The 22222-nt window shown below is 41.7% G+C and overlaps 1 protein-coding gene across 2 annotated transcripts in view; it reads right to left on the bottom strand.

Annotated features, from left to right (window-relative positions):
- Positions 1–18620: 18620 nt before the first annotated feature.
- Positions 18621–22222, bottom strand: part of LOC135845434 (ubiquitin carboxyl-terminal hydrolase 48-like) — a 54232-nt gene continuing 50630 nt past the window's right edge. For both annotated transcript variants that reach the window (XM_065363978.1, XM_065363979.1), the window contains exons 19-20: positions 21988–22060; positions 18621–18976 (exon numbers count right to left, since the gene is read on the bottom strand). In XM_065363978.1, coding sequence (XP_065220050.1) covers positions 18954–18976; positions 21988–22060 — 96 coding nt within the window. In that variant the 3' untranslated portion in view covers positions 18621–18953. The remainder of the gene's footprint in view (positions 18977–21987; positions 22061–22222) is intronic.

Genomic DNA, 22222 nt, shown 5'->3' with positions numbered 1-22222 from the left:
CGAATGATTATTTTGATTTATTCTTTCACGTTTCACTTTCTTCTGGCCGTTCCTAAATAGCTTACGAACAATTTCGTAGACGTAGACGTAGAGAACGCCATTACTCGTATTTCGAAGCTGCTGACTAGCTGTAGCTGTAGCTGTAGCTGATGTCTCAAACAAACCATAGGTACGACGCCGACGCCGACGCGACGTACGAGACGACAACATTTTGAAAATTTACACGCTTGACTTTTCTTCGGTGCAATTTTGTGGCGGCTTTTGGAATTTTCGAATAGCTCTCGACTGCGACTCTAGTCTCAATCTCTCATACGCGAGTATGTCAACAATTCGACAAGCGCGCAGCGCCGCAGCTGCGTACGACTACGAGTACAAAAACACCGTCGCGTCTGCACCGTGACCGTTGACGAAGACGTCAACTTTTGCACTTTTGGCCGCTGCCAATTGCCATTGACCAGATGACCACTCTACACTCTGCAACTTTAAGAATGAGTCTAGTTTTTGATGAAATGCGTGCGCGTTGCAAGCCCGCGGGGTGCGAATAAGCGGCGGCGGCGGCGGCGGTGGCGTGGCGCGGTCTAATATTGCGTTGCGAACATAAAAATAGACGTTTTACGATGGCGAGCCTTTGTTTCAGCAATAGCAATAGCAATAGCAATAGCAATAGCAATGCGAGCGTAATATTAACTGGTTTTACATCAATCATACGATAAATACGAGCCGTCTGCGTTTTATGCGTTTTTTTCTCTCCACCTTATTCTTCATCTTCTTCTCCTCTTACCGAGTCTCGGCTACGGCTACGGCTAATGGCTATATACATATATGTAGGATAGATATATGTATAGGTAGAGGTACAGGTATACCAGAATGGTATTCCGCTATATCGAGAACTTCTTCCACCGTCGTCGCCGCCGCCGCCGCCACCGCGCCATTTGCAGAATTCAGATTTGTTTTAGATTAACTGTCGGACGTTACACGCTTAACGAGTTGTGCGCCGCGTATATTTCAAAATTCTTTAATTACTACGAGTATAACGCTAGTAGTAATACGTGTAGCATTAATAGTTGGTGCCGATCTCTCTGCCGCAATCGCGGCTGCGGTATAACTCGTAGCTGAAATTACTCGTATACTTCAGGTACCACTCGTACTCGTACTCGTAGGTAGCATACTCGTAATTGTACCACTATCACTACCATGTACATATAACTACATACTACAATACTCGATTACTCGTAGACATACTGATACACGCAAGTTTACGTAGGTACTATACGCAGTCCGCAGTGGTATTTACGTATGTTCCTGTTCGTACGTATGTATACTTTTATACTTTGTAAGCCAGAGCCAAATGAAACCGGTAAGGCAGTGAACAATAAAGATTTTTCGGTAGCTCATCCATCTAGTTCAACACTCTTTCGCATTCGTACAAAGGTAGGTAGAGGTACCAATAAAGTAGCGTTATCAGTCGAGCAGCAGCAGTTAATATTCGAACCTGCGTACTCGTAGGTATACGCGTATACGCAAATATACGAAATACGAATCGGATGTAACGGCGGGCAGGGATGTGGTTTCATTAATCATTACGCATACTTCTCCAAAAATAAGGTTTAGGTAAGGTAATTTAGACATAAGGGTGAGGTGCTCTAAAGTAGTCTTACGGAGCGCAGGTTCACGATGACCAATGAAGATGGTGACGATGGGACAGGGTAACTGGTAACTGGTAAGTGGTGACTGGTGAGCGAACCGCTATACGATTACGATTACGAATACGATGGCATGGGCATTTGGGTAATGGTGCCACCAAATACCTACAAATGGGTACTTACTCGTATCAACTCGTACTCGTATATTTGTTTACCGCAAATTCAAAGACGGATACGAGTACGAGTACGATACGCGACACCGAATCCCTCAACGTCAACGACCGCGCGGCGCACCATAGTCGTCGCCTTCGTCTTCGCCTTCGTCACCATTACCATCACCATTACGATTACCGCATCCAGCCGCGAGGATATGACTAGCGATAATCGTCTGTGGCCTGCGCTGCGGACGACTACACGGCTATGGGATTAATTTCCTCGAATGGTCCACATTTTAAAAAGAAAAACCAAACCAAACCGAACCGAACCAGAAGAATAAGAAGAAGACGACGACGACGACGGAGGAGATCGACGCTGCTGTCACCTTAAAGCGAGATGGTATACCTATACCATAGGTAGGTACCAAACTAACACAGAAGAAACAACAGCAGCAGCAGCAGCAGCAGCAGCCGCAGCCGCTGCCGCCGCCGCCGCAGTAGAACAAAAACAACGTCGTTAGTCGTTACCACGCTCGATCGCCCAGCAACTACTGTTAATTTATAATGGTTAGCTTCGCCACACCGTATGGATTGATGAGTTTAAGGCGAACGAGCCCGCCGAAGCTTGCACAGCGCATCGCATCGCACCTCGATCTCGATCTCGATCTCGTCCTCGTCCTCGCTATCAGTAGATAGAGATACTCGTATGTCTGCGTATTTACGTAGATACGGATACCTATACCTGTGGCTGTGGCTGTATGTACTACACTACTACATATAGATCTATCGGCGCACGGCGCAGCATCTCTCATCTTCTATCCACATCCACACTCTACACTTGTACAGTACATGGACAATTGGACATGTACTCGTACCTCTACCTCCACCTACCTGGGTTGTACGTAATGTATAGTAAGCCAAGTACCTCGCTAGTGCTAGAACCTACTCGCGAGTACCTAATACCTATGTAGTTGTTGGGTAATCGACACTATGTACACGTTATTGACGCCGATGTCGCCGCCGCCGCCGCCGCCGCCGCCGCCGCACCGTACGTACGTAGTACGTACAACAAGATTCTAATTTCTATCCCGAATATCCAGTGGACCGTTTCAAAGACTGCCAGCTTGCAACTCGCAACTCGCAACTCGCAACTCGCAACTCGCAGGCGACCGACAGCGACACCGACACCGTACGACGCGACGATGTCAACTTTTGAGCACTCTTTTGCTCGGTGGCGGTTGGCGGTATCGGTAGTGCACTAGGCAATAATAGCCCAATACGTGTACCGTATGGCGTATACGTATTATCACTCATTAGAATACGCATACGCGATCCAACATTATTGCCTTGCGGGTGCGTAGCGAATTGGCGATAGCCTCGTACCAATAGTAAAGTGCAGTGATGGCTGAAGGGTCATCGCCGATTTGGCCTACCACTGAGGTGCCATTTCTCATTTGGTCGTTTGGCATTTTGCCGACGCGACTGCGCCATTTTCGACTTGAGAACACTCACGCTCACGCACCCCCCACCCCCTTCCACTCTACACCCGTACACTGCACGGTGCACGAACTGGCACTGGTTGGTTGGTAGGTCTAGGTAGGTATTGAATTCGGACATCATGGACCAAAGAAATTCACATCACCCAGAACGCCCACGTGTAGATTGTAGACGTACCTATATACTATAATGCGCCAGAACCAACCACTACGTGTCGAAATTGTATCGTTCGTACGAGTACCATCTACCATATCATGCCACCCTCCACGAGTCCACGTGTGACGTGCAACTGCAGTCAGGCTAACATCTCGTACGTCCTACGCAATACACAATACACAATTCACAATTCACATACATATCTATTATGTACTTAGGTAATAGATACATACACATAGGTAGGAGGTATGTGTATCTCGAGTATGAGCAACTACATACGTATTAAGCGTGATTAGATGAGCCAAACGCTAAGCGCTAAGCGCCATGCGCCATGCTTCATCACCAACAAACACGAACTGGCGAACCACCCCTGATCGGTGATTACTGATTACGCTTCCTGTGATGACTATATTTAACACGAGTCTATTCGTTACGTTAACATTTCAAATGACGGGCAATTAGCGTGATTACTTGATTAGCATACGTCCGTCGTCCGTCGGCCGTCGGCCCCGCACATTTTAACATAGGTAATAGGTATTACGTAGGTACGGGTACACACTACACGGTACACATACTCGTATTCATGGGTGGGCGCACGCGCGCGCGCTACGCTCCAAGGTGCTTCACTTCGGCGCGGCGGCGGTACCTATTGGGCTATCGAATTCGTTTATATACTTACGAGTAATGAGTATCTAATGTTGTACCTTATCTATAGTAAGTCCAACAGTACTTACTGTAAGTACGTACTATACTACTACAAGGTACCGTAAACTGGGGTATAACATTGAAGGATTTTTCAGAATTTTTCATGTTTAGGGGTATGAATGGCGGACATAGGGGAAATGTGTGTGGTGCTTTTGATAAAGCTATTGTCAGCACTACGTTTTGGCGGTTACAGAAATTGTCTACCTTTTTCCTGTCAGGCGCAAGAGACAAAATAAGTGCCCTTCAAAGTTACCCAGCGTTTGGTTTGGGGTAACTTTGAAGGCCCCTTGAAATGTACTTCGCTCGAGGTCAAAAATTGTCAAAAACATGAATATTCACTTCTTGGTCACTTTATACGCGTCAAGCACCAACAAAATGATCCATATACAGTATACACAATTTGAATTGAATTTATGAAAGAGTGCTCCATAATGATAATTTGGAATTTTTCTAGTTTTCAGGCGTTTTCACGCATTTTTGGCCAATTTTGCTGTAATTTCATGATTTTTTTTATAGCTTTCAAAGTTACCCCCAGTTTGAATATTATTTTTTTACTCCTCGGAGAAGAACTTTGGTACATACACGAACAAATGCGCTAATTTGTAGTCGGGGGGGGGGGGGGGGTGTACCGACACATCTATAATGTCACTCGACTCGTTATTTGAAAATTCAAAATTCCAGACACCGAGCTTTTCACCTTAATTAAAATTCATTAAAACGCCACTTTTTTTTCACTCGCTTCTTTACTGGTGTTGGAACCTCTATAGTAGAAAATGATAAAATAGGAAAAATAACTACCAAAGTGTACTCTATCCATTACCGGTGTCAGAATTGCTCCATACTTCATAGTTCCACCGCCATGGAGCATAATGTGATGAAAAACCGCACCCTTCGATGTTACCCCAGTTTACGGTATACTATTTATTTGGGTACTCGGACCTGCTTACTATACGCACCTCTGCCTAATACCTATATACCAACTGGTCAGGGATGAACCATGATCCTGATCTCTGAACCAGAGTCAGGAACCCCTGACCCTGGTTCGGAGATGCCGATTATTTTCAATAAACCCGAACCGATACGGATGGCATGGCATCCCGATAAGCCTTATTCGCCATCTTTCTGGTCTCACCGAGGAACCTCTCGAGGTGTCCGCCTTCGATTTGTACGCGGCGGCGATTTTTGGAAACAGCGTAAGGTTTAACACCCCAAAAAACAAATTTTCAGCTGCCCAACTTCGTATCTGGAAAGACTTGGCCAACGTTTGAAAATTCAAACATTGACTGTTTTCGGTGATTTACGTCCTCCTAAAACTGATATTACTCGTATTTCCACAAATCCAAATCTCATCATTTCCAGCCATTCCGGAGCCTCCGGCGCGGCGCGTCTTTTCAATTTCTTCCCCGAGTTTCGAATACGCTCTAGAAGGTGCGAATATCAAGTTGGGCAGCTAAAAATCGAGTCGCGTGTTATATGTACTCGACCTATTTAACGAGTTTAACCACATTTGAGCCGATTCTGGGAGAGACACCTCGAGAGTGGGTTTTTGACCAGCTTTTTTCGTAGATAGATACCTAGATAATAAAAATATCCAAAAATCAAACATTTTCAAAATTTGCGCAAATCGCTGTATTTCATTCGGAACTAATCCCGCGAGGGTGAATTTCGCCATTTCCAGTCATTCGTGGAGTCTTCAACGCGATTTTTCAATTTCTCCAGAATTTTGAATTTGCTCCACAAGGCGTGAATATCAAGTTGGGCAGCGCAGCGATTCGCGCCAATTTCAAAAATTTTCTAGCAAACGGGAGATTTTTGATTTTCGGATATTTTTATTACATTACCTACCTACGAAAAAAGCTGACCAAAAAACCACTCTCGAGGTGTCTCTCCCAGAATCGGCTCAAATGTGGTTAAACTCGTTAAATAGGTCGAGTACATATAACACGCGACTCGATTTTTAGCTGCCCAACTTGATATTCACACCTTCTGGAGAAATAACTACATTACCAAAGTGAAGCGGATGATGGCTGCCATACAAGAAAAGGAAAAGTGGAATAGCATATATGCGAGAAAAAGACGGAAAGCACTGCGTTAACAATCAAGAAACCGAAGAGGTCTGGATCAGCTACATACAAAAATTGTATGGAGATGATACATGTCCGGCTCAAATGAAAGTTTCATCCGCGGAAGAGACACCAGGAATTGAAATGTGGCTGCGAAGGAACGCAGTGAAGAGAGCCAGAAACCACAAAGCAGTGGGGGAAGATTTCGTACCAGTAGACTTGATTAAACATATCGCTCCTCGGGAGTAACTAATAAAGTTGCATCTTAAAAAAAATTCGATTTTGACATTTTCGGGGTTTGTATGACCCCCCCCCCCCCTCCCTTCAACCAAAAATAACATTTTGAGTTGGGTACATTATCTAGATCTTGTAAAAACGCAAATGGCCCAACTCAAAATCCCAACAACATTGCAAGTTGTTTGGAGTTATAAGGGTACATCTCAAAAAACTCCTCGACTTTTTTGAGTAAATTTCGTACATACAAAGTGTTGAAAAACAGTTTTGATTGTTCCGAATGTTTGTAGTGTAATTTTTATCGGTTTGTACCAAATGGGAAAAAACATTTTGATTGATCATTTTTCAGAAAAATGAATTTGCACATGCGATGAAATTTTAGTTTTTTTTGAGAAAATCACAAAAACTAAGCACTCGTGAAAAAACTAACGACATTATGTCGATTGGAAATTTAATTCTCTACAAGTTTGTTGACGTGAAATTTTTTTTTTTGAACGCTTCCTTTCGCCTCCACATCAATTTTAATGAAAGATTATAACTCAAAATGTTTTCCAAACATTGAAATATTTCCTCTTTGAGATTTTATTATTCAAACTGTTCTCACGCTAAATGAAGGTAGGTAGGTTCGATACCAGATTTTTAAAATGAGGTGCTATTCATTCCTCACAATTGATTATAAGTTGATGAAAATGACGAATTGAGTTCTTTAATAAAAGAAAATCACTCTCCTGTAAAATTTCACTTTTTTCAGATGTAACCTTATTACATTACTTCCAAGGTGAGATATAACACCAGAAAGCAACGGGAAACTACTAGTGGAAGCTCGAAACAACGTCGATTCCCTAGAATAATCGCAGTGGTAATAGGCATACGCCTCGCCCTGTTAGGGTACCACAAAAATGCGATTTCCAATGTCCTGTAAAGGATAAGGAACCACGACGACGATGAATAAGAAGCTGCTGAAGATAATAAACAAAATATACGACGAAGGTACTCTGTCCAAGGACTTCAAAGCTGTAAATTTTATTTTTGTAGTACCAATACCAAAAAAGAACAACTCGCAAAAATGCTCCGAGTATAGAACCATCGCATTAATGAGCGACGCGCTGAAACTACTACTCTCCATCATAAATGCCAGAATTGAAAAGAAGATAGATGAAAATCTATAAGTGAAACTCGATATGGCTTTGTAGCGAAAATAGGGATGAGAGACGCAATCGCCCTGCTGAAAGTGATCGTTCAAAAAGCACCCAATGCAAATAGGGAAATCATCGCTCGCTTCTTTAATTATGAGAAAGCATTTGATCGTGTCAATCATAAGAAGATATTGGAGACCCTGAAAAAATACAATATCAATGACAAAGACCTGCGAATAATCAAGAACCTGTGTTGGGAGCAGAGCGCAAACATCAAGATTGGAACTGAGTACTCGGGTCTCGGAGAACGGATGTGGTATAAATAGAGGTGTGAGCCGTGAGGCAAGGATGCCCCCCCCCCTCACCCAGGTTGTTCAACGTGTACGCGGAAGAATCGAAGAAATAATGAGGGAAGCGCGAATCAAACGAATGGGATTCAAGATCAACGGCAAGAGAATCAATGAAATAAGTTATGCAAACGACAAAGTGATCCTTTTGCTGGGACAGAAGCGCAGATGCGGAAGGTGATCGACCAAATTAACAGCGCAGGGTTAAAATATGGATTGAAAATAAACGCAGGCGAGACCGAGGAGATGAGATTTACAAAAGGAGACTATAAAGAGGTCAAAATCAACATCGGAACGCGAGAAATTGAAAATGTAAACCAATTTTCGGATACCTCGGAGCGTTGATAAACAACGATGGTAGAGATCATAAAGAAATTAAGTCACGGATTGGAATGGCAAAAAGCGCTTTCAACAACCTTGGGAAATAGGCCTGAGGAAGAGAATTATGCGATGCTACGTACGGACCATTCTGAATCTGAGGTATTCCTGCGAAACATGGACCATGAGTGCAGAATGCGAGAAGAAAGTATCCGCTTTTGAGATGTGGCACTATTGAAGGCTACTAAGGATCTCACGGAAAGACTTCATTATACTAAGAAGGAAGTATTAGCAAGAATAGGAGAGCAGCGGAAAATCGTAGTCGAAGATATCAAAAATAGAAAGCTAAAGTATTTTTTAGCTCGTAAAATACGAGAAAACGGTATTTTCATGCTAGCGGTACAGGGGAAAATCCAAAAGGAAAAACGACGAGAGGGAGGAAACGATCGAAGCTGTTAAGAACAAACTCACCAGCCAACTCTCCCTGTAAGACCCCGAAAGAAACTATCATGATACGCTAGAAACCGGCTCATACATACGAGTATAGATGGAAGTACATACACGCAATCTCCTGTAAAGGAAGCGACTACGCGACGAGATCGTATTCGAAATTCTGAAGAAATTGAAAAACCGTGCGAGAGGCTCCGGAATGGCCGGAAATGATGAGTTTTGGATTTGGGGAATTATATCAGTTCTGTTTTAGGACTTAATTAGATCATTTTTACCGATCAAGTACTTACTTTTTCGAAAAAGCATAATAAATCTAAAACGTTCGCCAAATATCGAGGTACGAAGTTGGGCAGCTGAAAAGTTGATTTTGGGGGTTTTAGACCATGCTGTTTCCAAAAATCGCCGCGCCGTCCCGTTCAAATGGGGTGGGGGGGGGGGGGTGGACGCCTCAAGAGGAGAGGTTCCCTCGTAAGGTCGGAACAGCTAGAAACGAATAACAATTGATTGCTAAAACCACTCGAACTAAAACGGTTTTCAGCAAATTTTTTTAAACTATGTAGGAGGTCGCGCATTTTTAATTTTTTTTTTTTCGAATATAGTTTTTACAGAAACAAAAAACAAGAAGATGGCGTTGAAAAATAATTTGAGATGTTGCCAAAACATTATTACGAGCATCTACATAGACTGTATACTCCATAGGTAATAGGCATTATTGGAACCGCACAATACGAGTAGATGGATTTGATCGGGTTTGAAAATTGCCGCATTTCCAGCTTTTACTCTACTACGTTTTCGAGCTTTCAAAAATGGTTCACCGTTAACGTTGTGTAATGTGTACTCTCTTCTACGTACCATTCCGTCTCGCTTTATTTTCCCATACGTCGCGTCGGGGGTGGCAACTTGAATTTTTTCCGCGTGTAGCACAAAATTTTCGACACAAAATTACCGCGATATATACCTCCTCTCCTCCCACCCCACTTAACCCGGTAAAAAGTCGATAATTTGAAGGAAAAAACGAAATTTACGAGTAGGGGTAACGGCCCAGTTTTTTTTACCCCCCAAGAATTTTCTGAAAAATAATGCCACCAAAGTCACGAATCGATTTGAAAATCATAATTATCAACATGTTTTGTGGTTCATCTTTTGGAACACAATGCCCTTGAAAAACTGCATTTTCCATTAAATATTCATGGTTCAGGATTCAGGAGACTTCGAAAAATGTGATGTGAATTTTGGCCGATTTTTTTAGCAAAATTTTAAAAAAGTGTGTTTTGATTTGAAGGATTGGACGCACTAATTTCCATCAAAATGAGTTGGCGAGTACATCGCTGAATTCTACACACTCTGATCTATTAGATGAGCTAGTTATTTTTCATCGAAATTGTTTTCTAAAAATTTTTAGAGGCGGTAAAAAAATAGAAAATCCATAATAATTTTTGTTCTCTAATTTTTTTGCCCCCCCGCTATTTTCAGAATTTTTGCTCGCTGAAGACCGTTTGAAGGCGTGATATCAATTTTATTCATTTTTGGGGAAGTTTTGAATGTAAAAAACACTTTCTACAGTTGATTACATCAATATAAACAATCAACCAAAAAAATTGAATAAATGATTGATACCCCTCTAATATAGGTGACCGTTCAGGGAAAAAATGACCTTAGCATCACTTTTTCAAAAAATCTTTTTTTTTTTGGATTCGGGACCTGAAAACACCTAAAAATTGAGATTGAAACCACTTTTGAAGTTCCTAGATTGCAAAATCATACCTCAAATGAACATTTTGTACAAGCACATTCACAAAATTTTGATGCAAAAAACTCAAAAACAAATAGGTAATGCAAAATTTTTTCAACTTAATCTCAATTTTTCTTCTTCATGACATGTTTTTTTTACTTTGATGATTTTTTTCGATTTCTTCATCTAAAAACATCAGAAATTTTTGATAATTTTGAGATCGGCAGATCTTCAAGCTCATTTTTGAATTTGAATAGTATATTACATACCAAGTTCAATAATGTGGGTGATTATAAACGAGTGCGAATTGCAGGACGAGCCGAAGGCGAGGACTGCAATTCGCGTACGAGTTTATAATCACCCACATTTTTTGAACTTGTGTGTGTAATGTATTTTATTCAATACATGCATATAAATATACACAATTATACCATCAATGTTTAGACGTGAAGAAGCGTTTTTATGAGTCGACGCGACAACCGAAGTATGCGTAGTGCGTACTCGCAGATAAAGTGTGTAGCCGAAATGATTAAAGGAAAACAAGATCAGGGCGTGGAAGGAGGGGGAGGTGGTGGATGTCCTGTTTCTGCTACAATTTTTTCCCCGTAATAATCGGACTTTGTCACCTTCCGCGTCATCCCAAACAATAGGATTCGAGCAGTGCGGCCACGTAATGAATGTTTATTATTTTCCTAGGACAATAATGTGAACATTATTTTCGTTTCATTTAGTCGCTCATAAAAACGCACTTTTCGCGTCTAGTATTGGTGGTATAATTGTGCGTTTATATGCCTGTATTGAATAAAAAAACATTCAAATTACATTTTTTGTCAAAAATCAACTTGTAAAAGTTAAAATTGAAAAAAAAAATTGGAAAAATTGCCAAATGGGCGATTCGAACTGCATACCTCCGGCGTGGTAATCCAGTTCCTTCGTCACAGAGCTATCGCGTCACCTACAATCAAATCATGTTTTTCAACAGTAAGGTAGAGTGGGGTAATTGCAAAGCACTATTTGATTAGTGACACTTTGAGAGGGCGCTGTGAGAAGACTATTGTACGGATGAAGCTGAAATTTGTACCACTTATACTTCAGGGGGTTCTCTATCAATGGTAAAATTTTGGTACAATTTGGTCCACAAATCGTGGAGAAAATTGCAATTTGAAAATTTGAAAATCGACTTTTGCATTTACCCCGTGTTAGGGTAAATGCAAAAGTGGGCAATATTTTTCTTATTTTTTTATTTTTTTGAATTTTCAATACACTCACTGTATTCTACGTGTCATTTGCTAACTTTTGATGTATTCGTGGTCTTGATTCGGTAAAAAATTTGATAACTTTTCCACTTCCCAAAAAAATTTTTAGGGGAGTGAAAAAATTTTGAAAAATTATTTTTTTTAAAACTCGCTAAAATGAACAAAAAAATCAACTATTGATCATTTTTGATGTTTTTTATGTAAAAAACTCGTCATAGAAATACATTTTTCGTCAAATATATTTGTAAAACATTAAAAATGAGCAATACTTTTAAAATTCAGTAAAACTGGTAATCATTTCTCTAACGTGTAACTCATCATGTGACCGTGGAAGTTTATTTTTTTTGTAATTTCGAACCATTTTCAAGTTATTTAGGGCAAAAAAATATTTGTGGTAAGTGCAAAAAGGAAAAAAAAATCGTTTTTGCAATTACCCCGAATCGATTTTTTTCTGGGGTAATTGCAAAAACGCAATTTACGGCCGAAATAAAAAAAAAATTTCAAATTGCGATATCTTACCTTAAACTTCAATCCTTCATGACCCTAAATCGTGAAAATTCCAGATAAATCGACAGTTTTTTCTATTTCATATGCATTTTTTTAAAAAACACCTCTAACTTTACTTATGAGTGGTTTCAACATGCTTTGATAAAAGTGTTTGCTACGGAGCGACAAGTTTAACCCCGCGGGTTGTGACCAGGTGAATACGTCGGTAAAGGTTGTTGCTTCGACACCCCCTAGTTGGCACAACCAGAAAATTGATATTTGTTTGCATGAGGTCACACTTTTGCAATTACCCCATTTTTGCAATTACCCCACTCTACCTTATACAAGTTGCCAAACAACAACGAAAACGATCCCCCCATGCCCACACACCAAATTGTGTTGAAACACCATAGTCGCCGCTGATAACTTTGAATGCGTTTTTCTCGGAATTTTGTTTTTCTCGAGTAGGTCCCTTTTTTCCTGGACGGTCACATTTACGTTGTCAATGAAATCAAACGAAACAAAAACGAGTACAAAATTGAAGACCTTAAGTATAGCAGTAACATCGAAACAGAAAATTGGAGCAGGAACTTTCACAGCAATTTTTTACCATCTAGGTATATCCGCAAAAAATTTCCAAAAAATAGTTTCTTGTGAAAAAAAAATGCATTCATCCGGTGGTCCAGGAATTTTAGAGTCCAAAAATACGTGTATTAAATTTTTTTGTTGAAAATTTGCACAAATAATCTTTATAAATTCTCAATTTTATTTTCAAGCAATGAATACACTAATTATAACGGAAAGGGCACTTTTTGGCATGATTAATAATTTGTCAGGAAACGTTGAATTTATGTTGTTACTATTGAAAACACAGAAAAAATTGAGGGGTAAAAAAACGTGAATGGGCGTAAAAAAATTGCGAACTCGTTTTTTTTGCAAAAATTTTTTTTTCTGGCGAACCTAATGAAATTAAACATTTGACAAACACTGAATCTTGTCAATGAATGTTTGCTGATTTCAATGCGCTTTTCAGTTTTCTCTAGCTTGATTAGGTCAAAAGAAATTTCAAGAAATGTCCTTAGGGGGGTTAAAAAGTAGGGCCGTTACCCCCAATTGGTTCTTTTGGTAATACGAGTCGGTACGTCTTATTTTTTAATTTAAAAAGTTGAACTTGCCGTTCCATTTTTGGAAATTTTATTCATCGAGGATTCACTTCGGGGATGTGGAACCGTTGAACTAATACGTAATTACCTACTTGACGAATAGTTTAGGTATTCTTGAAAAGAAAAACTAGTAGCGCGAAAATGATATTTTTTTCAATCGCGTTGAAAAATTATTAATATCGAGAATTTATTTTGAAATGTCCAAAATTATTTCATTGCGCGAATATTCACGTCGGTTACCTCCGAACGCGGTGAAAAATATTCGGCCCTAATCGATGGATTGCGTATTACTCGTAAGTACCGAGTACGAGTATTTCCGAGCACACTGTAGCTACAGCTATTACGAGTTGGAGTACGAGAATGGTACCACACCGCACACATACAGTCGTACATACAATATGCATACGAAATACGAATAGTTATGTCTGGTAGAGCAGGTAGTCGTATTGCCACAGCGCCATAGCCATTGGAATAAGAGTAAGGTTAGCCATAAAAAGAGCTAACGTATTAGGTACTAGGTAGTAGGTAGTAGGTACATAGTAGGTACACGTAAGCAGGACAGCTACGAGTGTGTATTGGAACTTTGGCGGCAACGACGAAGACGCGGCCGCATCGCATCTTACCGCACCGAAGATGGCACTGGCACTGGCACTGGATGCGCTTGACGTCTCATTTGAATACGAGTATTATGCTAATAGGCTTTTAAATGATTGCTTTCTTACAGCTCGGCGTGAGGTACGACGACGACGACGACGACGCTACACTCCACACTCGACACTATACACTTTACACGCGTATGCGTAGCTCGACAGCCACCCTACCGTGCACTTCATCATCGCAGTCGCAGCCACAGCTATCAAATTAACCATGTTTACCAAATCACCATCGAAAGTTCATTCATCGTGTTTTATACGGTAGATCAGTGGCTATCCAATCTACTCGTAGCACCTGGAGGCAGTAGAGATGGATTGACCGGACCGGACGGAACCTGGTACGTCTACGTACTACGGTACTACGGTACTGCGGCACCGCACCGCCAGTACGCTGCCATTGGCATGGCATGGCACGGCACAGTGATTTCGTTTCTGGCTACTAGCTAGCAATAGCGACGGCCGGCAAATTGCGACAATGCAGCTTTTTGGCAGACACTTTGGATTTTTCTCAAATGCCCTCTGGACTCGCTAATACGAATTTCTAGTTCTCCTGCCCCTCCCCCGCCGCGCCGGCCATCGTGTACCTAAACGGTATACCAGAAAGGCAGATACCTATACGTAAATGTTGCGGCAGCAGATGAGAAAATATCAATCTGTCACACCATCACCCCCCCCGCACCCCTCCCATCACACTGGTCACAGTGGGCTGCGGCTGCGGCTGGAACAGGCGACCTTGGATATCTACGTATACTTATTATACAACTAATGCACTGTGCACTGTGCACCTCCATTCACCAGTCTTACACGTTGATCTGTCGGCCACGATTGCGCGTATATGCATACTCGTATACGAGTACTCGTATGTCCGATTGTCCGTCCATTATCCATACCTATGTCCGGTCGCAGCGATCCTTAATTCAAATTCAAAATACATACTACATACATAATATTTTAATTGTGACACACCCGGCGGCAATGCCATCATGTCGCGTTACATTTCATACGAGATACATACTTACATAGTACTACGAGTACAATGAACAAGTACTCGTACGTCTACGTACGTACTACGTAGTAAATGAATAACAAATACTGTATTAGAAGATAGATACCGTCAATATGTAAAATATACTCGTATGCGCCAGGTAGTACAAATTTCAGTTTTCTTCAGAGGAGCGGTGAGATCTACCTCCGTACCTCGTACTCCTCCGGGATATGTGTACCTAATTGCGTATAAAAAGCCTTACAAGGGAACTACCTGAACCGGCAGAAACGAAAATGAACGAATCAAAGCTAGATCGAAAGGGGACCACCTCAGGACCCCGTATCCAAAACTTCAAGTGCTAAAGTTGATTTCTCGATTTTTGGTGAATTTTTGAAAATTGAAAAATCCGAAAACTTATCAATTAATACCAAAAATAGAAAATATCGATGAAAAATGGAATTTTCTCGGGAAGTGGCTCAGATGCTGTCCCCAGCTCATTTACGACTATCGAAATTCGTAAAACCTCAATTCCAGTCATTCTCATCTGGAGCCTCCGCAGATTTTTTTATCATTTCTCCAGAAACTTGAAATTGCTGTGGAACGGCTAAAAATCAACTTTAGCACAAATAACTTTATTTGTGGCCTATGTGGGTTGCCTTTAACCATTTTTTGCGGTTGTCGCGAAAATCGGCGTCTGCCGGTTCAGATGTGTATTTTTGGTCACTGGAAAAAAATGACAAACTTTGAAAATGTTAAATAATGGATGCTCCAGAATAGTCGAAATGCAGGTTTTGCCTATTCGGAACATCGAAAATTCGTCAGAGCTCGATTTCGGATAGGTAGCATTGTAAAATATGGAATATTTAACATTTTCAAAATTTTGTCATTTTTTCCAGTGGTCAAAAATACACATCTGAACCGGCAGACGCCGATTTTCGCGACAACCGCAAAAAATGGTTAAAGGCAACCCACATAGGCCACAAATAAAGTTATTTGTGCTAAAGTTGATTTTTAGCCGTTCCACAGCAATTTCAAGTTTCTGGAGAAATGATAAAAAATCTGCGGAGGCTCCAGATGAGAATGACTGGAATTGAGGTTTTACGAATTTCGATAGTCGTAAATGAGTTGGGGACAGCATCTGAGCCACTTCCCGAGAAAATTCCATTTTTCATCGATATTTTCTATTTTTGGTATTAATTGATAAGTTTTCGGATTTTTCAATTTTCAAAAATTCACCAAAAATCGAGAAATCAACTTTAGCACTTGAAGTTCTGGATTTGGGGTCCTGAGGTGGTACCCTTTCGATCTAGCTTTGATTCGTTCATTTTCGTTTCTGCCAGTTCAGGTAGTTTCCTTGTTAGTTACTCGTATCAGCCTGCAGTCTTTCGGAGCATTTTTGAATTTTTTAAAGTACCTACATCGGACAAGTTTTGCACGGTGGTGGGCGCGGCGGTTCTCAGGTTACCTCGCTCCGTGATCGGTGATCTGGTACACGAGTAATTTTGCAGGGAAACGAAAAAAATATCAAAAATGTAGCTTATCGCGATACTCGTAATGTGGCGAGAATTTGATTCGCAACACAGATAGGTATTGGGAAATGGGCATAGGCAGGCCCCATTGGGCCGACACCGGACAGCGGACACGTTTGTTTCAGAAGTTATTTTTCATTTGTAATTTGGTGTAACTACGATCTAACTACTTAACTAGCATCTAGCACCTACCTTTGGATAAACTACATAATAAGTTTGCGGATGAAGATGCACCATTCGTCTGTTTTTACAATATTTCGACAATAAGAGGAAGTGTACCAAGCAGACGTAGGGCTAGTCATTGAAGAGTATGTAGATGCACCTACAGAGACCCTAGAGCCTATACCTAGTGCGTTGGAATGCAACCAATGTTCATTGTTCAGTTACAGAGATTAGCAGTCAAGTCTTGTTACGAGTACATTACATACATATAGTTTGATTGTCCGAGATACTCGTACTCGAATTCATTCGATAGGGCAAATTATACGTATATTTGAGCTAGAGTGATTGAACGATGCAAGTTGGGAGCTGTACAATTTGCTGGCTCAAATTTAGAGCACGTAACTTAATAACTTTACGGAGCAATAGGAGGTGGATGAGCCTGTAATTGGTTTGGTGGTTGACAAACATCGGCATCGTTACCAGTTACCGGTGGCCGGTGGCTGGTGGCTGGTGGCTGACTGAAATACGTGGGTGTGGACTGTGGGTGTTGTGTTGATTGTCAAATCTGCGCAGCATTGGCGGCTACATTTGGTTGCGCCCACGCCCGCGCCATCGCCAGTGGTATTGTTGGAGAAGGACGAAGAAGCATGATCCATGATCCATAATCCATAATCCATTAATCCATTAATCCAAATGCGAATGCGGATGCTCTGCAGTACTCTGAACACGACACTCACACCGTCACCCCATCGCAAGTAGCGTCGCACCAAATTTGCGCTACCTGTACCCCGTGGCCCGTATGACGTATATTTTGTAAATACAGACGACCGACATTCGACCAGATACCTATGTACGTATTTTTGAGGAGATGAGAAAGCGAAAAAAGTAACCCCTACGTAGTATACTCGAATCTCGCGACTCACGGCTCACGACTTACCTATGCCAACAAGTAGCGAAACAAACTCATTCGTACTACCTACGGAAGAAAGAATAAAACGACACGACACGACACGAAACGAAACGAAAGTAGCGCAATTTTCACAAATTTTAGGCCTACCAAAATTAATCCGACCGTTGGAACGATTAAAAACTTTACGCCGCCCCGGCCCCGTCCCGATGTAGGCCGTACGGCGCGGTGTAGGTAAGACTAAAGTTGGGCGTAACGAGTGTTTTCTCGAATAGCTACGATACGATACGATACGATACGGTACGGTACGGTACAATACATATAGGTGTATCGTGTACCTACGTATAATACGCTGTCAATCCCTCCCTCCCTATCGGCAAATTTGTTTGACACGTGTTCGCTGAATCTTACCTATTGGCAGCAACGTCGCAACGCGACACGATCAATTCGCCCACATCTCACTTTTGTCAACGAGCCTTTCGACGACGTCTCGGTCTCGGTCTCGGTCTCAAACAAATACTCGTACTTGGGTAATGAACTAATGATACGAGAAATATTGACTTGTAAATAAGTTACGTTCCGTTCGTTCCGTAAGGCGTATGCGACGCGACGCGACGCGATCTACCTAATAATACATACCGTATAGTGTATGTACGAGACCGAGTACGTAACTCTAACTAGACTACGTATCCGATCCGTCATACGGCGATACGCGATACGCGATTACGTTTACGTAATTTATTACGGTAGGTAGTCCGAATTTCGGTTACAGCGGCAAAAAACCACCCCCTGCCCCTCCCTGGGCGCCAAGTACGAGGCGGCGGCGATGAGATGGCGATTCTCGGTGCATCTAACCGGCAGAAGGGACTGTCACGACGACGAAGACGACGACGACGACGGTGTGACTCGAAAAGAAAGGCAAGAAAGAGGACCGAATCGGAATACCCTTACTCCCACCCCACCCCTGCCCTGCCCCGCTGCCCCCTGCCCCCTGTCACAACAGTCTTTTCAAATACTACTTGTACGAATACAAAACGCAAAACGCCAGATTTTTGTAGATTGATTTATGTATGTACATACATATACAACACACACGCGCACAAACATAAAAGAAACGGAACAGTAAAAAAAAGAAGTAATATCCGACTTTTAAAATAAAATAATACACAGTTATGTACGTAAATTTTCGGCAAAAGTTACGTTTTTAAAAAACAAACAAACGGAATGAATGAAAAAAAAAAGAAGAAAAAAAACAACAAGAAAAAACCTCGTTAACCGTATTTTTATAGCCGTAGGTAATTAAGTTAAAACAACTATCGAAATTCGACATCGAAACTAAACATCTCTCATCTCTCATCTCTCATCTTCTCTACAGTTCAACTGCCAACTAGACCGGTACCTACGTAGAAGAAAAAAGAAAAAAAAAAGAAAAAAAACAAACGTGTAAATGAATAGAAGTTATAATATTCGTGTTAGGTAGGTTAGGTATTGAAAGCAAATGCAAAAATACGCGGTATATGCGAAGTACTTATGGTATAGGTTTAGGTAGGTTTAGGTCTACTCACAAGCAAGGCAAAGATATCGGGTAAGATACTCGTACGTAACTACAACTACTAACTAGTAACTACGACTAACTACTCGTACCTGTGACTTGCCTGACGATAACGATAACGATAACGATAACGAAAACGAAAACGCAAGCGCAGTTTCGTTTCGTACGTAAACGGTAAAGGTAAAACGGAAAACGCAATTTGGTAACACTAAACGCGTATCAAGCGAACGATGGAAATTTTATGTTACAGCCGTTGTACTTACAATAGGCTGCACGCTGCAACTTGCAACTGGCAATTTCAGCCAATAACCAAGCGACTTGTTATCAAAAATTACAAGTTGCGAGTTGCAAATTTCAGGCCACGTACGTAGACGTACGTATATGTAGCGAACGGCTCTTATAACCAACCTTATATGTTTCACGTACCAAATTGTGCGGGCGGCGGCGTTTTCTGTTTTCGTTATCGTTTGGCCGATATTTCTGCCCTGCCTGTACAACTCGTACATACGATACATAAACATATCGTAGTTACATACACGTACACGTTATTATTATGTTACAGGGGACAGTACCAGAATACCGCACTCGACTACTGCCTAATTGCTTATGCTACGAGTACCTATCTACGGGTTAAAAAAGCGTCGCGGTCGCGGTCGCGTTGAGATTGAGCGGCCGCCGCCGACAGACACCATTTACTTACATTCGCAATCATCAGTTCAAAGCTTAGTGCTTGTGCGTGTGCGTGTGCGTCTGCCTGACTACTCAGCCTCAGCCTCAGCGCGAGAGCGTTAGAAAGATACCCACTCTCAACCCGTATACCTAGTACCTTACCTACTTACCCTGTAGGTATACAGAGACAGAGACAGACACACGAGTGTCCAATGCAGTAATATCGAACATGGGCAATTGGGCATCTCGCCAGCTGTGCTCGATATTACTCCGGGTAGGGTAGGTGCCTAGGTGGTATAAGTACTCCCTGTCATGTAGGTCTAGGTACATTTCTAGGGTTAGATTCACTTTCAGCATAGGTATTACTTATGCTACCTAGTACCTACTTGATGGATTTTTTTCGTTTTCACGCCGAAAAATTGCACATGGCGCGCCGCGATGGTGCAATAAATAAATTTTATGGAATTGTCATAAGTTGTTGTTGTTTTCATGATTTTTACAGCGTGTTCAAAGCTTATGTTGCGTTCAGAAAAAATTTCATCTTTTTTTGGTAGGTAGGTTGGTAATTCTACAGACGAAATTCGACGATAAAATATTGTTACAGAAGAACTTTTAGGTACCTAGAGAGAGACGCGAGACGTACCAACCTTCGGTTGGAGGTTTTTCTCAAGGCATGATCGTCGTATGTACAAATGGTACGTACAAGTTTCAGCAGTTTGGGATTCAGTTTTCGTCCAAAATCATTGGTTGTTGTCGTCGCGTCGGACCGGATCGGTTCGGTTCGCTTTTCCATTTTGGCCGTGAAAATCGAGGAAAGCGTAAGCGTAAGCGAGTTACGCCTAATTAGTCGTAGTAGGCGGTATTTTGCGCCCAATTTCCGAAATTTTCAAATTTAAAACCCGCCATCGTTCGTTTATGTAGTTTTTAAACAAACAAAGGAAAGAGGAGGCGAAAGAAAATTGAAAAGTACATGATATATATATACGCGTACGATACAGCAAATTTGCTATCGAAAAAGCTACCGCCAACAGCAACACACTAGTTTTTCTGGCAACTAGGCAAGTTTGTAATTTTTCGTCACTCGACGCGACAGTACGAGTAGAGAATTTCTCGGCATTACAATAAAATGTACTCGTACTCGTATTCGTATTCGTATTCGTAGCCTAGCTAGCTACATAGGTAAGAGTCGCGATTCGTTTAAGAAGAACAAAAATTTTATCGTTTACACGAGATCATAAATTTGATTCGCGAATGGCGGTCTACGAAGTACGAGTAGGTACTTGCGAATACGTGACGAGACGAGACGAGACGAGACGAGACTAACGTAACGATTAGGTCGATGTTTTCGCCCTGCAGAAGCAAAAAAATAATCTCGTCATCGAGGCCCGCGTGCCTCTTGGCATGCAGCTCGCTATGTCGCTAATTCGCGATCGCAAGCATACTCGCGGTCTTGTACTCGGTACTCACTACTCACTACTCACTCTCAATCAACTGTGTTTGTACCTCTATCCGCCTCCGCGCCGCCCCTTGAAGCCACCGCATTCGAGTTACGGTGTTTTTTTTCTTTTCATAAAAAATACATAACGTAACGTAACGTAACGTTAAGATACACCTATAAAAATGAAACGTATCCGCGATCACGATCGCGAGTCACGACGCCACCGTCTTTCACATTGCTCGACAATATCCAATAATACCCATATACCCACACCTACACCTACACCTACACCAATTATCAATACACGTGTTTCACGACTTCTCTCACCCTCTCCCTCCCCCCCCCCACCCCTCTTCGCGACACAATACGCCAAAATCGCATACAACAGTAGCTGTAATAGCGTCTGCCTGTCAACGGGTATACTCGGCGCCTCCTAGTCACCTATACGCAGCGCAGCGCAGCTCAGTTAGAGGTACGCAGATGTGAGATGTGCCACTTGCAAGTGCCAACATAAATAAAATGCACTGCAGGTAGGCAGGTACGGTAGCTAGGTATTAGGTACTGTATTTGCATGACGTATTTTAGATGAGTAGGCACAGGTACGTTGTACCTACTCGTATATGTACTATCATGGTTGCGAGAGGCGAAGGCGAAGGCGAAGGCGAAGGCGAAAACCACTCATTATCCTTATCCAACAACCACAACGCGATAGGGTAAACGTAAAAGCCAAAGGTTAAAAACATCGACTCACCTTTAAATCCGGCTTCTGGTTCGCGATTGATTACGAATTCGTCCGCTATCACACCCTCGCACGGCTCGTCCACCTGTAAAACGAAAACACACGTTTATAGTATTTACTCGTACTCGTAGTTTACAATTTACCTATAAGTATTAAGTACGAGTACATAGACATACAACTAGGTAATACTCGTATGTATTACGGTTACAGTTCGATCAACATCTACGTAAACAGGTACCTAAATTCA

This window comes from Planococcus citri, chromosome 4 (assembly GCF_950023065.1).
Source record: "Planococcus citri chromosome 4, ihPlaCitr1.1, whole genome shotgun sequence".
Taxonomy (NCBI): Eukaryota; Metazoa; Arthropoda; class Insecta; order Hemiptera; family Pseudococcidae; genus Planococcus; species Planococcus citri.
The sequence above is the reverse complement of the archived record's forward strand: the minus strand, read 5'-3'. Positions and strand labels throughout refer to the sequence as shown.